The sequence below is a fragment of the Mangifera indica genome, chromosome 2 (genome assembly GCF_011075055.1).
Source record: "Mangifera indica cultivar Alphonso chromosome 2, CATAS_Mindica_2.1, whole genome shotgun sequence".
Taxonomy (NCBI): domain Eukaryota; kingdom Viridiplantae; phylum Streptophyta; class Magnoliopsida; order Sapindales; family Anacardiaceae; genus Mangifera; species Mangifera indica.
In genome coordinates, this window is record NC_058138.1 from 17,653,563 (window position 1) to 17,671,964 (window position 18,402).

At 35.2% G+C, this 18,402-nt stretch overlaps 3 protein-coding genes across 6 annotated transcripts; 2 read left to right on the forward strand and 1 right to left on the reverse strand.

Annotated features, from left to right (window-relative positions):
- The first annotated feature begins 3,854 nt into the window (after window positions 1-3,854).
- LOC123208933 (18.1 kDa class I heat shock protein-like) lies at window positions 3,855-4,609 on the forward strand. The gene has a single exon (XM_044626590.1). The coding sequence runs from the start codon at window positions 3,972-3,974 to the stop codon at window positions 4,446-4,448; it is 477 nt and encodes a 158-aa protein (XP_044482525.1). The 5' UTR covers window positions 3,855-3,971; the 3' UTR covers window positions 4,449-4,609.
- A 335-nt stretch (window positions 4,610-4,944) lies between these two features.
- LOC123208932 (palmitoyltransferase ZDHHC12-like) lies at window positions 4,945-8,260 on the reverse strand. 4 transcript variants are annotated; one of them, XM_044626587.1, is made up of 11 exons: window positions 7,897-8,256; window positions 7,683-7,823; window positions 7,502-7,568; window positions 7,313-7,409; window positions 6,582-6,678; window positions 6,348-6,431; window positions 6,008-6,048; window positions 5,825-5,890; window positions 5,695-5,754; window positions 5,501-5,549; window positions 4,945-5,404 (listed from the first exon to the last, which is right to left on the reverse strand). In XM_044626587.1, exons 1-11 carry the CDS (start codon window positions 8,054-8,056, stop codon window positions 5,319-5,321), a joined length of 948 nt encoding a protein of 315 aa, XP_044482522.1. In that variant the 5' UTR covers window positions 8,057-8,256; the 3' UTR covers window positions 4,945-5,318. The 4 variants fall into 4 exon arrangements, 3 of the variants coding, with proteins under 3 accessions (XP_044482522.1, XP_044482523.1, XP_044482524.1); XM_044626588.1 differs by having other exon boundaries at window positions 7,689-7,823; window positions 7,897-8,252; XR_006500872.1 differs by having other exon boundaries at window positions 5,829-5,890; window positions 7,897-8,260.
- Window positions 8,261-11,902: 3,642 nt separating this feature from the next.
- Window positions 11,903-17,786, forward strand: LOC123208906 (U-box domain-containing protein 13-like). Its single transcript, XM_044626536.1, has 4 exons — window positions 11,903-12,810; window positions 15,022-15,138; window positions 15,332-15,787; window positions 16,282-17,786. Exons 1-4 carry the CDS (start codon window positions 12,541-12,543, stop codon window positions 17,434-17,436), a joined length of 1,998 nt encoding a protein of 665 aa, XP_044482471.1. The 5' UTR covers window positions 11,903-12,540; the 3' UTR covers window positions 17,437-17,786.
- Window positions 17,787-18,402: the final 616 nt, after the last annotated feature.

Consider the following 18,402-nt stretch of genomic DNA (forward strand, 5'->3'; position numbering starts at 1 on the left):
AGCACTTGATGAAACTATATTGCTTATTATAACAAAAAGAGTCTACTAAATTCTACTGGCAAATCTTTATCTACAAACAAAAGTAATTAGAATGAAAAAATTAGAATTAGAGCTTTAGAAAATGAGTATAATTTCTTTCTTTTTATCGTTCTTCAGTCAAATATAATGTATATATAATTAACTAGTACTTTGAATTATAGATTTTTATAATCTTGTTTGACATCCTTCTTTAATACTTTTGAAGTTAAGGACACAGCAGACCTGTGTTCACACTCAAGCTACATGCAGTGAAGCTCCAGGTAAGGTGTCCTATTATATTCTGCGCAGTGTTGGTGCAGAAGCGGAGCTGTGCCATTTCGAAGCTGGAAGAGGTGCAGGGCTGACCAAGTTCGAGCCGGACTTGGTGCCGCACGGGTGCCGTCATTGAGGGATCATGACTGAATTTAATACAAACTTTCAAAATAATTCATTTAATATATTGGACAAGCTTAGAGAATATTAATTTCTAAATTATCGGGCAATGAAACCCTTTTGACTCTTATAATTCTGATAACTATTGATCGCTTAAATAAAATCATGGCTTTAATTTTATGTACAGATGGTTAGATGGTAAGTTGCAACGTAATAAGATGCTTCCAAAATAAACCTACTCTTTTATCAGCAAGTCTTGTAAATCAAATAAGAAGCTTATAATTAAGTTTACGACCCTTCACTTTTTTATGCGGGTACCAACCATTTTGAAATCCCTGTCAATTCTCTTGCATCCGTAAGAATTCTTTTCACACTGGAGTGACTTTTCAGTATTTATAGTATTAGGGTTCACATTAGGGGCTTTTCACAGTTTCTTTTTAGTCCACGTTATAATTAAAGATTAATTTAAATTAACCACATCTCAACTTCAGTGGAGTTGAGCCCGAGTTCGAGTTTACTTTAAAATTATTCTATTTCAACTTATTCAAGAGAGTTGAAATCAAGTTCAAGCCCAAGATAAATTTTGTGCTTAATTCGATATTATAATTAAACAAAAAATGGTTAAAATAACACTATTTTGATACATATTAGCTAAAACAATATGTTTTATTGATTAGTATAAAAAAATTTTAAGTTAGCAAGATTATTGAGTTGAACACCTTTAACACTTGAGTTTGAATTGAAAATTTTATAATTTTTAAGCTCGAGCTCGAATTTACAATTTATTTAAACTAAACTTATTTTAAACTGTTTTAATTGAGTTTGTTTTTAAACTCAGACAAGTTTAACTTAAATCAAGGCCAAACGACTATTTCCCACTAAAGGTATGTTGTAATGACAAGTTTTCACCCTTTAACTATGGAAACACCAAACACTCATCCATGACTAGTTAAATTTAACAAAACTCTAACGATGGTAAAGGTAAAATCGTCATTTTTTCTATAATATTAAAAATAAACTAAAATAGAATCAACTTTTGCCCCCCTAAACTTTAAAAACTACAATTTCTCCCAGCCTAAGTTTTAAAAAATCGCAGTTTCATCCTAGGGTTTCGTTTTGAAATCTCTGACGACATCTCTAGCTCCATTGTCGACGGCCTCTCCCTCCCGAAACATCCTCTCCTTTCGACGATCTCTTTCCTCCCATTTGGACGCCCGATCCACGTCAAAGAAGCCGTGGAAGATGAAGAACTTCGTCGGGAAAGACGAATTCTTCGTCTTCCCAGTCGTCGTCTGGGAAGACGATCATCTTCCCAGACGAAGACGAGACGACTCGTCGCCCTCTGGGAAGACGAGTCGTCTTCATCTGGGAAGACGATTTCTCTTCCCAAACGACGTCTCTCTACGTCGAATAGGTTGGGGTGGAGTTGAGAGGGGTCGTCGGTGGAAGAGAAATTGTCGGGAGGGAGAGATGGCCGGCGATGGCACCGGAGAAAGTGAAAGGGTTCGGAAACTAAATCCTAGGGGGGAAAATGCGATTTTTTTAAACTTAGCTTAAAGAAAAAATGTTAGTTTTTAAACTTTTAGGGGGAAAAATGAGATTAAATTTTCATGGGTTAGAGTTTCGTTAAATTTAACTGGTCATAGATAGGTATTTGGTGTTTTCATAGTTAAAGGGTAGAAACTTGTCATTACAGCATACCTTGGTTGGGAAATAGTCGTTTGGCCTTAAATCAAACATTTATTGTAACCACTCATATAATACCGTGTAACTCTTAATAGACGGAATCAGTCAAATTCTACAAAATAAAGCCATGATGAAACCTTTACATCAATTGGACCAACTTCATTAGTAGAAAACGACCTCATGTTAACCTCTAAAAAAGACCACTGATTGTCATTTGTCCACACAATTTCTTCAAGCAACATACTTTCGAATTAATTTACGAAAGTGATGATAATTAATTACATATTAAACTTTAATAATTAATTTTTTGAAATTAATTATGACTACGTGGGACATAATAATTTTGCACAACTTAGAAAGAAAATCTGGAGGTAACTTGTACGCTTATATAGTAAGCTGCAAAGATTCAATTGGGCTTCTAATTCTATGATGTATCTAAATTAAGACTTGATTGGCTGAGAATACACTAAATTAATCTTCATTAAGAGTTCCACTAAGGTATCTTTGTTCGATTTTTTAAAATCGTTTGTGAAATCTATAAGAACTCAAGGCTTTTACGCAAACCCAGGATATGATATTTTAAAGCAATTTTAAATTATTAAATAGAATAACGTAATTATTTAATTATAAAGTTTCCAAAAGTTAGTAATTAAATAATATATTTCTGGAAATTCGGGTGTCAATTATGAAACTTTTCTTATATGGCATTCATTGAATCTTGATCATCCAGTAGTTTTATGACACAACAGCAAATTGGTTTTCAAGAAAGCCAAATTTCAACGCCACTTACTTGCAAATTATTAATTCATTGACTAATATTTTTCTTTAAATCATGTTTTTCTAATTTACCCTATTTACCACCACTCCAAAATCAACTAAAACCTTGAAGTCAAGGTGGACTTGGTAATTGGGATTATGTCTTTTGGACTCCAGACTTCTACATCTTGGCCCATCTCTTAATTTACATAACATGTAGATAGGCCTTTTTATTTCTTGATGGCCTAATTATTAAACTTTAAGGCCCAACATTTGAGTTCTAAAGCAAAGCCCATGAAGAATAAAATTTCTTAGAGACATGCTTTATTTACAAACTCAGGATATTTCTCCCAGTTTATCTGGAAAAACATTATCAAGGCCATCAATTCTAAATGCTGATCTAAAATATTGTGTTCTGTCAGAATGTGGGCACTACGATCAGTAACAAATCTCTCTCCTTCTCTCACTCCTTAAAAAAAAAAAAAAAATTGGGGTTAGGGAGTCACAGAGTCAAACAGATTTGTGTGCTGCATAACATCTGATCGATCAATCAGATTTGTTTCCGTCCAAAAGATGAGAGAGAGGAGATTAACTGACTTCAATAATTGAAAAAGTGGTAAGAAAAAAAATGTAAATCTTATAAGGAAAATAGTTATTTTTTAAATTTTAAAGGAGAAATTTTTTAATTTTTAAATTTACGAAAAATTAAATAAATATATAATTTTTTTAAATATTTTTATTAAATAATAATTTTATTTTTATAATAATAATAAAATTTAACAGATAAATAAATATATAAAATTTTGAAAATTAATAAATAGTAACTTGGGTTTGCACCCAAGGTTGGTGGGAATAAGTCATTTAACCTTCTTTAATTATTTAAAGATAAACAGGATGCGAAATGATGCCTTTGAAGATGGTAGAAGGTTTCAGAAGACAGGACAATATAAAGTTATATAATATTAAAAGGATAACACAAGGCCCACCCCGAAAGAACCCGAGATTTCTTTAAGTTTCTCGAATCCTCCTCTTAATCCTATAAATAGTCTGCTCATCCCTCTTCGTTTTCATCCTGAAACCGATCAAAAGCTTCAATCTTTCTTCAATATTTAGCAAACATGTCACTCATTCCTAGCATTTTTGGTGGGCGAAGAACCAACGTGTTTGATCCCTTTTCTCTGGACATATGGGATCCATTTGATGGGTTCTTCACCTCAGCGGTGGCCAATGTGCCCTCTTCAGCTCGTGAAACATCGGCATTTGCTAATGCAAGAATCGACTGGAAGGAGACCCCAGAAGCTCACATTTTCAAAGCTGATCTTCCAGGGCTGAAAAAGGAAGAGGTGAAAGTTGAAGTTGAAGAGGGTAGAATTCTGCAGATAAGTGGAGAGAGAAGCAAAGAGCAAGAAGAGAAGAATGACAAGTGGCACCGCGTAGAGAGGAGCAGCGGGAAGTTCCTGAGGAGGTTTAGGTTGCCGGAGGATGCAAAGATGGAGCAAGTGAAAGCTAGCATGGAGGATGGAGTGCTCACTGTCACTGTTCCTAAGGAGGAGGAGAAGAAGCCTCAAGCTAAGGCCATTGAAATCTCTGGCTAAAGTAAATAAAAATGCCTGTTCAGATGCAAACCATGAGTTTGTTTGCTTGCTTGTTTGTTTGTTTGTTTGTTTTGGAGTGATATCTCTGTGTGAGTACTGAGTGATTGCAAGAAGCTTAAAAGCAAGTTTTTCAAATAATGAATTTGTGTGATTTTAAATAACTTTAAAATGTTCCATCTTCGTTTTTAATTTTGTCTAATGCCTCTACAAATCTCAAAACAAATTTGAAATTAATGGCAAAAGAATTTCAGCCCCCTTAATCTAGAATTTCAGATGGAGATTTTCCTGCATAAACTGTCGACCCTCTCAAGATGCCAGCCCCAGTTTTGTTCCTATCTTTTTCTCTAAATTGTAAAATAATTTGGACTCTACTGTTATCTGTCTGAAGAAACCACACCATATAGAAGTTCATTTTAAAAATCCCTTAAAGATGTAAGATAAAGATGAATAATATGTCTTCCCCAAGTGCAGTAAGAGAAACATGAAATATAACATATTGACAAAAATAAACTAAGAAAATTATCCAATTACTTCGTTAGCAGTAACAACAGGAACAGCTTGCTTCTATCGACATTTTAATTGTGCCTAATCCAAAGAAGCATATTTACATAGACGTCACTTTCATATGAACCAAGGCTGTCATTTATCCACATAAGATCATCTAGCCAAGTCGCCTAAAAAAACCTGACACTGACTAAATTGCATCCCTTACTTCAGTTGACAATTTAAACGGCATATCACTCGTTCAACTCCTCATAAGGCTCATTTTGTGCATCAAAATACAGCCTTTGACAAACTTAAAATTGTTAGCACAAGAAAGAGAGACAGCCATTGCTGCCTGGAAGCAGAATACACGCATTCATACTGTTATCATCTTATTGCTAAAAGTTCCTTTACATTCTGTAGAACACCCTTATCATATGGATTTCTAAACTCCACCCTAGTAAAGCTTGTTCCTGGGTACAACAATTTAAAAAAAAAAAAAGTTTCAATACTAACTGTGAGCAAAAAGTTATATTCATAACCAACAATGACTTTGCATGATTATTCACCTGGTTCAGACTGAACAAGTTGAAACTCAGGATACTTCATCCAGTTTATCTGAAAAACATTATCAAGGCCATCAATTCTAAATGCTGATCTAAAATATTATGTGTTTCTACCAAAATGTGGGCACTACGATCAGTAACAAGTCTCTCTCCCTCTCTCATTCCTTTTCTTAAAAAAATTGAAGTTAGGGACTTACCCACTCATCAGTTCTGATATTGAAGCACACACAATACAAATGCCATGTCAGAAACACGCCCTACATAGAATACATTTTTTAGATGGTCTCCTAAAAGCAGAATTTACATGAAGAGATAACAGATATAAACCTGCCATAATATTTGGAGAATAGAGAACAGCATCGTGCTAATAGCCAAATTTCCAAACACATTAATCTACATCAAACAGAATGAATAATTGTAGAGTGCAGATGGCTAGTTCTGCAATATTTACAGCAAATATATGCAAGCGAGCAACACTTCCCTGGCAAGTAATGGAATAAAATGACCTACCTCAGACCAATCTGTATCATTTCTCTGAATTTTTCTGACAACTGAAAAGGGTTTGAAATACAAAAATGAATAATACATCATGGAAAGCACTAATGATAAAATAATTCAAGTTTAGATAACAGTAAAACCAAGCATAGGCTCAGTGAACCATATTTTACCAATATATCCGTTGGTAACAATCACCATTTTACCAATACTTTTAACCAGTTAGCATAATCCTTTTTTTTTTCTCTAGTTTGAGTAAAAGGAAGGGAAACCCAAAATATCTTTATAATGCGATATAAGATCAACGGGAAGTGGATAAGATATACATTTCAGGTGTCACCAAGGCTAAACTTACACTGAACTGAGCACACAACATAAGAAGCTTCAGCTGATAAGAACCCAAGTAAAAGAGCAATGAAGAGAACATAATTGTTCTCGCCTACACAATATAATAATCAACATTACTCTCTAATAAGGCACATAGTTTTAAGTCTTCTAGTTAAGAAGTCAAAGAGCAAGTAGAAACCGAAATGGTTTTGAAAACTTTTAAGGATTTAAAAGGAAATAATGCCTACTACAATATCATTACCTATACAGTTCCCATAAGCAGGACAATGATGGTCAAAGCCCTTTATGTGTGCCTTGCACCTTTTACAATATCTAACCCTCCTGTGTGAAGGGGAACCCTGAAAGCAAGAAGTATAAGAACCTTAAAACCAATTAATTACTCAAATGAAAATGAAACAATAAGACATGGAACTCATTCGGAAAATATTATATTTAGCAATATGAAAGAAGAACTCAAACTCACAAGGTCACTGATGTAGGCAGAAAAAAGAATTTGAAAAGAAAATGACAAATATAATTGAGGTCATAGTAGCCTAAGGCTTGAGGCATTGAGCAAACCCAGCAAGAAATAATATATAAAATAAGAATAAATTAACATGCTAACTAAGAGATGAATTTTGAAGTTGAAAACACGCAGGTCCTGTGATGTCAAATCATACTGCTTCAAGAAAGTAAGTCTCAATTCAAAATGCAAAATTTAGAGCATCTGACCTTGGTAATTGCATGGCTGTGCATGAATGTGTGATAATGTTTATTTTTCTTGAGATTCAAACATTGAACAATCAAAAGCTATCCCCCAGAGTTGAGATTAACAGAAGTTAAGTGCAGTTAGACTGAATAAGATGACATAAGTTTTGTTTGATCTAATACCCTAAATGAGGAAGTAAACGCAAATCCAGTTAGGTAATCATGGAATTCACTACTAATGCATTCAATATTAAATAACTGATTGATTTAGCTCTACTTTACAACCTTATTGCCAGGTTCAACTCCAAAATCTGAACTTTCAACAAGTCTGTCCGAACAAAGAGATTCTTGTGTTACCCGACCTGGATCACTTAATAGGATCCTGTAGTTAATAACAATCATATCAGCATAAGAAATGGTCAAATATCACATGAAATAAGAGGAGACAGAGTTAAGGTTTAACAAAAAAACAACCTACAAAAACCAATTACGATCACAGCAATCTGTCCATTAAATAAAGCATCTATTAAACTTGAAACAGCTGCAAAAAGCAGGTAAAATTTAGAAAGCATTAAACAAGCACGAAACTATCAATTAATTTTAAATTTCAGCCTCAATGTGAAATAAAAAAATCCAGAAAAATTCAAGAACATACAAGCACCTTGTCGAATAATAGCCACATACACAGTCCAAATAAACAGTATATTGAAAAAAACGATAGCTGGAGCTGACGCATAGACTCTAAGAATCCACCTACTCCATCGACCAAAACCTACCACTACTAGCAGCACCAAAGCTGCAAAAGCAAAAATTTCAACCAAAAAAAAAAACATTAAACTCGAAACATGTATAAATATAAACAAACTTACCTAAGAGAGTGAGTTGGATAAAAAATGGCGAGGAGGGGAAGAAGCGAGGAACTAAAGAGATGGCAAATTGAGTGAACACCACGAAGATAAATGAGATTATATAGTGACCAACTAACTGCAATGAAGCTGAGAGCTTCATGTGATCGTTCAATCGTACCATTTCTTGCGCCAATATATGTTCAAGTTGAGACTAATTTCCGTCGACAACGGGGGCATGCTGTGATGGCACGCTTGAGCGAGATCAGAGCCCCGGCCTAAACGTCAACGTTTTTTTCTGGAGGCCCATGTTTTTGGGCTACGGTTTGCAGATTAGCTTCCCAGTTTTCACGAAAATAAGGACCAATTTTCTTTGAACCCTTGCTATTTAGTATTCACTAAATTGTTCGCTCTACATTTTATTTTATATTTCTTAATTTACAAAAACAGCTAAACGAGATAGTCTGTCGAATAATATCCACTTATGTGTATACTAAGACCAAGTGTCTATCAATTTACCTAGGACATGCCAAAACATAAAAAGGGCTCGTCGATTAGTATTTGTATTATGATATGTCAATACTGGAAATTTATCAAGGCCAAAAGACTTATTCCCATCCAAGTTATAGTGAATTTTCAAACTCTCATTTTTCAACTTTCAAAAACTCAAACACCTATCTATAATTTAGAAAACTAACACTTACCCTCTAAAATTAAGTCAAGATTAAGGGTAAAATCATTATTTAACAATAATATTTAAAATTGACATCATTTTAACCCTTAATTTAAAAAATTAACAATTTCCCTCAAAATTAAGTTTTAAAAAATAACATTTTCCCTCTTACCTAAGGTTTTCAATTTCGCTGATAAATTTTTTATCAATGATGATCGATCTTTTTCTCTGTCAGTGTCGTCTCTCCCTTCGATGCTCAAATTGGATCGATGATATTTAGATTTGATGGAATCTAGACGAAATCCAAACGAAGAATTGAATCTAGTTTCAACTCTTTATCTGGATATATGGATTCCATTGAATCCAGACGTCATCGGTCTGATATTGAACACCGAAGAGAGAGATGACACCGACAAGGAGAGAAATCGTCAGAAATTCATCGATAAAATTGGAAACCCTAGGTAAGGGGGAAAATGTTACTTTTCCAAACTTAATTTTGGGAGAAAATGTTAATTTTTCAAATTAAGGGGTTAAAATGATATAAACTTTAAATATTATTGTTAAATAATGATTTTTCCCTTAACTTAATTTTAGAGGGTAGGTTTTAGTTTTATATATCATTGGTGGGTGTTTGGGTTTTTAAAAATTAAAGGGTAAGAATCTGGGAACTCACTATACCTTGGGTGGAAATAAGTCTTTTGGCCATTTATCAATTGACAAACCATAATAGAACAATCGAGACATAAATAGTCTTAGAGATGTCACATGACTATGTTTGTCTGTCCCAATTTACTCCAATCGACATAATACGATGATATAAGAGTTTGATAGGAAAACTTTCTTTCACCATAGATGTGATAAATAGTGTGTGTATTCTAACATTCCAAATAATCTAAATTAGGGTAGAGACAGAGCATATATAAAAAGAGTCCAGAGAGAGATTAATTATGAAATACGAGATAGACTTGAGAAGGAGAATGATACAATTTGAATATTATAGAATAAATACTCATACTTAATAAGTTTTATCACTCACCACTTCCTCTTCATTTTGTGGGTAATAAATAATAACATAGTTATAACAAAGTAATTGATCAATGATGAAGCTACATGAGGGGTGAACTCTTGAGATTGAGTTTATGTATTTGCTATTATTTTCAGTTTTTTGGTTTTTGATTGGATATTTGGGCTCTTATACACACAACTTTATGTTTGTTGGATTTCATGTTTTGACATTTGGCGTTTTAATTACATGATGAATTAACATGAATGGTATTTAAATAATTTTATAACATGCTAAGTTAAAATTAAGTGATATTTTCTCTTCTTTTGTTTAGAGGGAAGTCAAATTTTTAATTATATTTGTAATAAAGTTCAGTCTAATGGTATAGATTTAGAGTTAATTTTTGAAATTTCAAACTAATTCGTGCAATTTAATAGTGAATTAGTTAGCTTTTTGGAGCTTAGGCGCTTCTATGTATGTTTTCTTTTGAAGTTTTTTTTTTTATGATATTTGCTCGGAATGCCTTGGAATCTTTATGCTATAATTTTTGCTTTATATAATTTTTAACTTGTAAAAAAAAATTTTGTTAAACGTTATTCATTTTCCTTCCTCATGAGATGGTCATCTCATCATAATCACCACTTCGTTAGTTTTTTAATAAGAAATTAGATTTCTCGTAGGATGCATAACATCATGGGATCCTAAATGGACGGTTCTGATTCGTCGTCAACTCCAAGAGTGGATCGTGCCATGGTGGATATGACACTACTACCATCATTGCCAATATGTCGACCATGTGCCGCGGATTTCGCTCTCACGGGACCACTGCATCACATAATCTAAGAAAGAAGCCGGACCCACTCCAGTCATGTGGACTTCTCTCTAATTCTTAATTGTTTTTTTTTTAAATTTATTTAATTGTTTGGGCAAGCAGCATGTAAAATGGTGGCTACAGCCTACAGCTGGAGGGTTGTTAAAAACGGCTTCATAAGCAGAGCCGTTTGAATCGAAGCCCAGTGGAATTAAGATACAAGTCGCTATCAGGTAGAGCGACTTGACGGCCTGTATCTTCGCAATCCCACCACCACTCGCCCTGTGCATGTGGGCCACGTGTACTCTGATTCTGATAGACGACTGGGCAGTGATCAAACGGCTAAAACTACCTGTGGGTCACCACCTGTACGCTCTCAAACGTGCCGAAGTCTAACCATCTCATAATAATAGTATTCTGACTTTTCCTCTTTTGATTTTAAAATATGCTACTTGATCAAACGGCAGCAAAGGCTCCTATGGCCCACCTCAAGGCCGTGTGGTATTGGCTGTCACGCAATCGCTTAGCTGTGATCAATCGTACAAAGGATTTTTTATTCACATTGATCATCCAGAGTATTCCTTTTTTTCAAAGATATATAATTTTGTTTTTATAAATCATATTACCAGATATCACATGCCAAGTCTTTGTAGCTTATAGAATTTTACTTTGCCCGCACATCATCGTTGTCCTGCTTTTTATAAATGAAAAAAAATTAAAATTAAAATGACAAAAAAGACTGGTTACAAAGAGCTTTTTTTTTTTTAAATTAATTTTTTACTTCTTCTGTTTTCCTTTTTTTATGCAACCCAGATACCTACCCTTATTAAAGGTCAAATTTTTCTGCCACTTGGGTTGACAAGCGATTATTCCATAGTAGTTTATGCTATTTTAGCAACTTTAAAAAAGCACTCTAATTCTTACAAAACCCGCCAACATTTGAAACGTGGAAAAGTTTTCTTCTTAATTTATTCCAACATCCAGAGCATTATAGCTGTAATACTTCCCATTCTCTTGATTAGCTTAGCTGTACAACTTCACTTGATTAGTATGTACCTAAAACTTGGGTGGGAATAAGTCTTTTGGCCTAAAATAATTGTCTAAGAGACGTGATAAGTTGAAACATTGTTGCTTATTGGGCAAAGCAAGTTGATTCAATTGATTAGGATGTAACTATATTTGAGTATGAAAACCCAATCCCAATTCGAAATGTAGAAATAAAAAATGGAAAATGCAAATTAGCCACCAAAATAATCACCTAATTTACGCATAGTCGCATGCAACAAAACTAGCATCTAATGTTAGGTGTGTGTCCCAAGTCCCACATCACATGACCATAATTTGATAGAAGCCACACCTCTTTCATTTGCAATTGCATGCATGACTGGCCAGTCATTATAATTACTATGTTGAAATTTCCAGCATGCATTTCTGTGATTTTTGACAAGTGGGTGTAGGTATGATGTTACATTATTTATTTGTGCTTCCTAAAGATGAAATTAACATTACGTTGTTTATTGTTTAAATATTCTTCTTCTTTACTATTACTTCTTTACCCCTGAGCAAACACGAATTTCAGTTGGGTGCGTCCTCTTTTTGCATTATTTTGTCTTAATTTCGTCATCATTTATTCAAAATTACGGGATTAAATTTACGCAAATTATGAAGTTTGTTTAATTATTTTTTATTTCAAAATACTTATAAAAATAATTTAATAAAGTTTGTTCTTAACGAATTAAGTTTAACGGCTAAATCGCTGACCAACGTTAATTCAGCGGCATTAGCTTAACTGAATCGACCAACCCTAGCTCGCTCTGTTACAAAACTCAACCCTTAGCCAAGCCAGGCCGAAGCAGAGTTTAGCTCATTTTGACTCTCAAGTCCAAACCCAAGTTGCCCAACCCCTCACCTGGATTTAGCTCGCTCAGCCTCAGCCGCCCCACTAACAGAGAGACAAAAGACACCCTCATCTTCTCAAAAAGTCTCCTCTTTCATGGAGGCCAGACGAGTCTAGCCACCACTAAATTAAACACAAAACGTTACTAAATTTAACTCAAATCTGCTGGTATCGGAGCAAGTATTTGCTAATAAACACTTACAATATAGTGCTTACAGTGAGATCTGATTGTAGTTTAATTAGTTTAGTTTAGGTTAGCTGAGTTTTCAATTAATCTCTCTGTAATGGAGGAAGACAAAGGAATGCTTGTACAGAGTCTGATCGATACAGTTAACGACATAGCGTCAATCTCAGATTACAGGAGCACGGTCAAGAAACAGTACTGTAATTTAGCTAGAAGATTGAAGTTGCTGACACCAATGTTTGAGGAAATCAAAGAAAGCAAAGAAGAGATTCCGGAAGAAACTGCTAAAGCTTTTGTTTCGTTGAAGGAGGCTTTAGATTCAGCTAAAGAGTTGCTCAGATTTGGCAGCGAAGGCAGCAAGATTTACCTGGTGTGTAAGTTATAATTAGCTTTGCATTCCTGTGTTGTCTTTTCTGTTTTTAACTTTTTGATTGTTCGATCTGTTTGGTGGTTGAGAAAACGGGGGGAAATGAATTGCAATGGACAGTAATTATCGGTAATTAGAGCTAATAGTTATTTATATAGCTAAATAGAAGCATTTGATTGGTTATGCACGCGTGTAAGAATTGGAAGCAGCTAAAACGTCTCCGGCGATTGACTTTCATAGCGAATCTGTAAAATTTATGTTTTATTACATTGCTTTCACGTAATAAGAAATGAACGGATTTAAAGTTGTCTACTTCTTTTAACTTGGCTGAAGAGTTGGGTTCGGGTTCGATTAGAGAGTTTTAAGTTCTGGTGTCTTCTCTGTTACTAGTTTTTCAGTAATGAATTCCCAATCAGTTAAGTAATGGAATTGAAATTTCTTCCCGTTCTCCTCTCTGCTTTGTTATTCTCAGAACTGATTATAATCTATATTAAGGACAATTGTAATGATCATCGAATGCTTATGAATTTCTCATTTGATGAAAATTAGTTTCTTCGTGATTCATCATTAACCAAAAAGTTTCCTAATGCTAAGACTTTTATATGGATTTATGGGATCTTCATCTGTATTTTCGTTTGTAAGTTAATGTTATGAAATAGATTTGGCATTGTAAATCCCAGAATGAATTAATCTTATATTGCTGGAAATATTTGTTTTGAGTTTAGTGAAAGTTGCTTTTGCATATGGATTGCAAAACAATCCACACTGATGTATGAAGATGGGCATGCACTTGGAGTATCTGTTATGTTTGGCAGTTTGCAGGAAATCAATCTATATTTTATATTTTGCAAGGATAATCAATAATTTATCTATAATTTGAGGGTAGCTTTCAAAAGATTATAGCAATTGAAATATAAAAATAGATTGTTGAAAACTACAATATCTATCATTGCTCAACCTCTTTAAGTTACTATGAAAAAGTGTCTCTTCTAATTTCTGACTGTGAAAGCACTAAAGAAGGCATATTAACATATTTACACTGGGTAATTCTTGATCTTGGACATGTTTTTGGTGATTCATCACTTCATTATTTGCTTTGTATTGATGGTGGGAGATAAGGTAAGGTTTGTATCATTCTATATGTGTGCATATCAATAAATCATTGTATTAGCATGACTCTATGGGTATTGCCTGTTGGTAGTGGGTATGAGGTCATTGTACACATCAAATTAGGCAACATTTCACCACAGCCCTGTCACTTAACTCAGGAGAAAGAACCACTCTGAAAAGGACTGTGAACCATAGGCAAACCTTTTTCCTAGTATGGGGTATATCAAGGGAAGTGGTGTTCTAGCAAGGGGAAAGAAGGGCAAGGGTTTAGTTGATCTTGATTGTGAAGGCACTATATTCTTGAATGTCAGTATTACACATAGTTGCTATTGAGATTTCATGGTAGAATCTAGTACCATGAGTTCCGAAAGTGAAGAGGCCTAGCTTATTGTTAGAAATGTTGTTGACATAACATAATACTGGATACAGAGGGAAGCTAGAAAGATAACATTAATTCTTGACTTCAAATTGTTCAGCTCTGATTCTTATTAAAGTGTTTGGATTTAGAGATTCAGAAGAATATTGTTGGTGAATTGGTTAGAACATTTAATAACATTACCCAAATCTTGTCCGTAACCCAGTTCACTGATAATGGACACACTCTTCTTGCCTCTCTCCTAATTATGCAAATCCTTATCTTCTTGCAATCTAACAGTTGAAGCAATATTCTATTCCTTGCAATATATGCAGCTAATGGTTGGTCAAAATTTTGAAGTGACGTTAATGAATGGAATCATGGGATTCATTGAGGCAACTCTTTCTTAAACCAGTAAACCTTAAAAATTTCAGTATTACACACTGATGGGTTTTCTGTCAGAGTTCTATATGTTTATACATATAACCTTAGCATATTGTTGCAGTGCAGGAAAATTTGAGGTCCTATAGCATTTATGATTAGTGTTCATGCACTACTTGGTTACTCATAGAATCTATACAAACTATAGGCATAGCTTTACTTGGCAGGGTTTGTGTTAGTCAAATTGCTAGCATTAAAATTATGTTCTCTTGGATATATGATTATTCAAATAATCATTTCTGGCAATTTTTTGTTTCCATAAAATTCAAATGCTTCCGATTTACTAACCATAGCTGCCGTATTAACAGGTCCTAGAAAGGGACGAAATTATGCAAAAATTCTTTGACGTGACAGCTCAGTTGGAACAAACTTTAAGTGCAATTTCCTATGAGAAGCTTGACATCTCAGATGAAGTCAAAGAACAGGTAAAGAATCATTGTTAAACAAATTATGCTCTGTTTCTTATCCAGTCGCTATTTTGTTGCCTTAGAAGATTGTAGTATTTTATGAATGCACACAATTACTTGACCTAGTGGTCATCAAGGCGGAGGTCCACAAGTCAATTGTTCTCTGAGTCTCATATTTTCTATATTCTGTTTTAACTCTTTCGGTATACAGGTTGAGCTTGTCCTTGTTCAGTTCAGAAGAGCCAAAGGAAGGGTTGACTCACCCAATGTTGAACTTTATGAGGACCTTTTGTCCCTTTACAACAAGAACAATGATGCAGCAATAGATCCAGCTGTCCTAAGGAGATTGGCTGACCAACTGCAATTGATGGGAATATCTGACTTGACTCAAGAATCACTGGCTTTACATGAAATGGTTACTACATCTGGTGGAGATCCTGGGGAGAGCATTGAGAAGATGTCAATGCTGTTGAAGAAAATTAAAGATTTTGTGCAAACAGAGAACCCTAACTTGGATGCTCCTTCGAAAGAAAAGAATCTTTGTCCAAGTCATGGTGGACAAGCATCTAGTGATAGGAACCACAAGGCCCCCGTTATACCAGATGACTTCCGTTGTCCAATATCCCTGGAGTTGATGAAGGATCCTGTCATTGTTTCAACTGGACAGGTATATGCATCCTGGAATTCCCACTCTGTGATGAACAAAACTAAGTGGGATCACATTTACTCTTCATTTCGTTATCCTAAAATAATTAGATGACCCAGGAGTAACATGACTTTTTCACTTTGTTCACTTGATTCAAATGTAGAATGGACTTTGCATTTGAAGAACATTGATTGTATACGGAATTTTGTTTTATCACCTTGCATCCACTTTTTGGGGCATGCCATTGTTAAGTACTCTATGTGAGATCGTAGCCAAAATTTAGTCTAGAAATAATCCCTGTCTTTCAGTAATTGCTTTAATTTCTTTGCTAAATTAGGCTAAGAGTCTGTAGGTTATTAACAATGTCATCTGATGCTTTTTCTGACTTAGAGATGTGTTATAAAAACATAATTGTGAAAGCCCAGGACTTGCAGTCAAAGGAAGCAGACTGGCATTTACTTTTTATTTTCTCCCTCTATTGTTAACAGTTCTCTTTGCTTTCTCCTCTGCTGCAGACCTATGAGCGTTCCTGCATTGAGAAATGGCTGGAAGCAGGACATGGCACATGTCCGAAGACACAGCAGACTCTCTCTGGTACTGCACTCACACCCAATTATGTCCTCCGTAGCCTTATAGCTCAATGGTGCGAGGCAAATGGCATTGAACCACCAAAACGACCCAGCAGTTCACGACCCAGTAAGACGTCATCTGCCTGTTCACCTGCTGAACGCGCCAAGATTGAGATTCTCCTTAGCAAGCTAACATCTGGTAACCCTGAGGATCAGAGATCTGCTGCTGGTGAAATCCGTCTTCTTGCCAAGCGCAATGCAGATAATCGTGTTGCCATTGCTGAAGCTGGTGCAATCCCTCTCCTCGTAGGCCTGCTTTCCACACCTGACTCTCGTACCCAGGAACATGCTGTCACAGCTCTTCTTAACCTTTCCATATGTGAAGAAAACAAAGGGAGTATTGTCTCATCGGGGGCGGTTCCTGGTATAGTTCATGTACTGAAAAAAGGGAGCATGGAAGCACGAGAAAATGCTGCAGCAACCCTATTTAGCCTTTCGGTCATTGATGAAAACAAAGTTACTATTGGTGGTTCTGGAGCCATCCCACCACTGGTCACACTTCTAAGTGAAGGTACCCAAAGGGGGAAGAAGGATGCTGCAACTGCTCTCTTTAATTTGTGCATCTACCAAGGGAACAAGGGAAAGGCTGTGAGGGCTGGAGTTGTTCCTACCCTGATGCATTTGCTGACAGAACCTGGAGGTGGAATGGTGGATGAAGCACTGGCCATACTAGCTATACTTGCTAGCCATCCTGAAGGAAAAGCAGCCATTGGGGCTGCTGAAGCAGTGCCAGTATTGGTGGAGGTTATTGCAAATGGATCTCCAAGGAACAAAGAGAATGCTGCTGCTGTTTTGGTGCACCTTTGTGGTGGAGACCAACAATATCTAGCAGAGGCTAGGGAACTAGGGGTGATGAGTCATCTGTTGGATTTGGCACAGAATGGGACAGACAGGGGCAAGCGAAAGGCTGCACAGTTGCTCGAGCGAATGAGTAGATTTATTGAGCAACAAAAGCAGGCTCAGTTGCAAACAGAAAATCAATCCGTGTCTCAGACACAAAGCCCCCAGTCATCATCAATGACAACTGGTGTGGATAGTTGAGGTATTTTGTTTTATTAATCCCTTCGTTGATCCTTTTGTTTCTTTACATTTTGCATTGAAAGAGGCCGCCTGGCTGTGGAAGGGGAGGTGGAAGATCACCTACCCAATCTGTAAGTGTTATTAATTTGTTTGCGTGGAAGGATTGAGGACAATAGATGGAAGAGATTAATCATAGAGCAATCAGATACAAAGAAAGGAAAGGGACGAAGATCCAATCTACAAACCTCTAATGTTATTTGTATCCAATATTGTATCATGAATGACTGTGATCATCCTCAAATTTTTAGTGAAGAGATGTTTCCTGTAATCAAGTTAAAAGCTATATATAAACCCGACTCTTTACGTCCTCAGTTTATAATCTGTGAATAAGCCGGCCAATGAGATATCTGAATGATGCATATTTTGGTGGAAAAAAAAAAAATTCCAGACCCCAAGTAACCATACATTGCATTTGAAATCAACTTTTTATGGAAAACTAATATTCACCATGGATTTGATGGGATTTCTGTTTCTTTCTAGGGTTTCATCAAATGGGACCCATTTTAATGCCATGAAAGTTGAATGGACCACCTTATTATCTATGAATATGTTGGGTCAAATTGCTTTAATCGCAGATTTTCGTACTAATTCAAACTTTTTTCCAACTTGGAAGCAACGATCCAGATTACATGAAAATAGAAAATAAATTGCTTAAGCAATTGGATTTACCCAATTGTTGGATTCAAATTTTTGAGGACAAAATTTCATATTCTAAATCATTGAAACCTCAAAAAATAAAGTAACATTGAGATATGAACAAATATCATAGAGAACGGAATCTAGCCACCATCTTTATACAATTGACAGATCAGGGAAAACATCAAAAAGCCTTTCATATCAAATTCTGTTCTTAAAGAAAAGAAAATCATTCGGCTTATTTTTCAAGCTAAGCTACAAAGTTTGCCATTGATGTAATGTTCATCTTCT

Bases quoted from the DNA above. Each gene is read 5' to 3' on its own strand.
- LOC123208933 (XM_044626590.1), top strand. From the start codon at position 3,972: ATGTCACTCATTCCTAGCATTTTTGGTGGGCGAAGAACCAACGTGTTT.
- LOC123208932 (XM_044626587.1), bottom strand. From the start codon at position 8,056: ATGGTACGATTGAACGATCACATGAAGCTCTCAGCTTCATTGCAGTTA. The intron at 6,049-6,347 runs GTAAGTTTAGCC...AACCCTTTTCAG, and splicing joins TGTTGTGTGCTCAGTTCAGT to TTGTCAGAAAAATTCAGAGA. The intron at 5,405-5,500 runs GTGAATAATCAT...TGTTGTACCCAG, and splicing joins ACTTGTTCAGTCTGAACCAG to GAACAAGCTTTACTAGGGTG.
- LOC123208906 (XM_044626536.1), top strand. From the start codon at position 12,541: ATGGAGGAAGACAAAGGAATGCTTGTACAGAGTCTGATCGATACAGTT. The intron at 12,811-15,021 runs GTGTGTAAGTTA...CCGTATTAACAG, and splicing joins AAGGCAGCAAGATTTACCTG to GTCCTAGAAAGGGACGAAAT. The intron at 15,139-15,331 runs GTAAAGAATCAT...TTCGGTATACAG, and splicing joins CAGATGAAGTCAAAGAACAG to GTTGAGCTTGTCCTTGTTCA.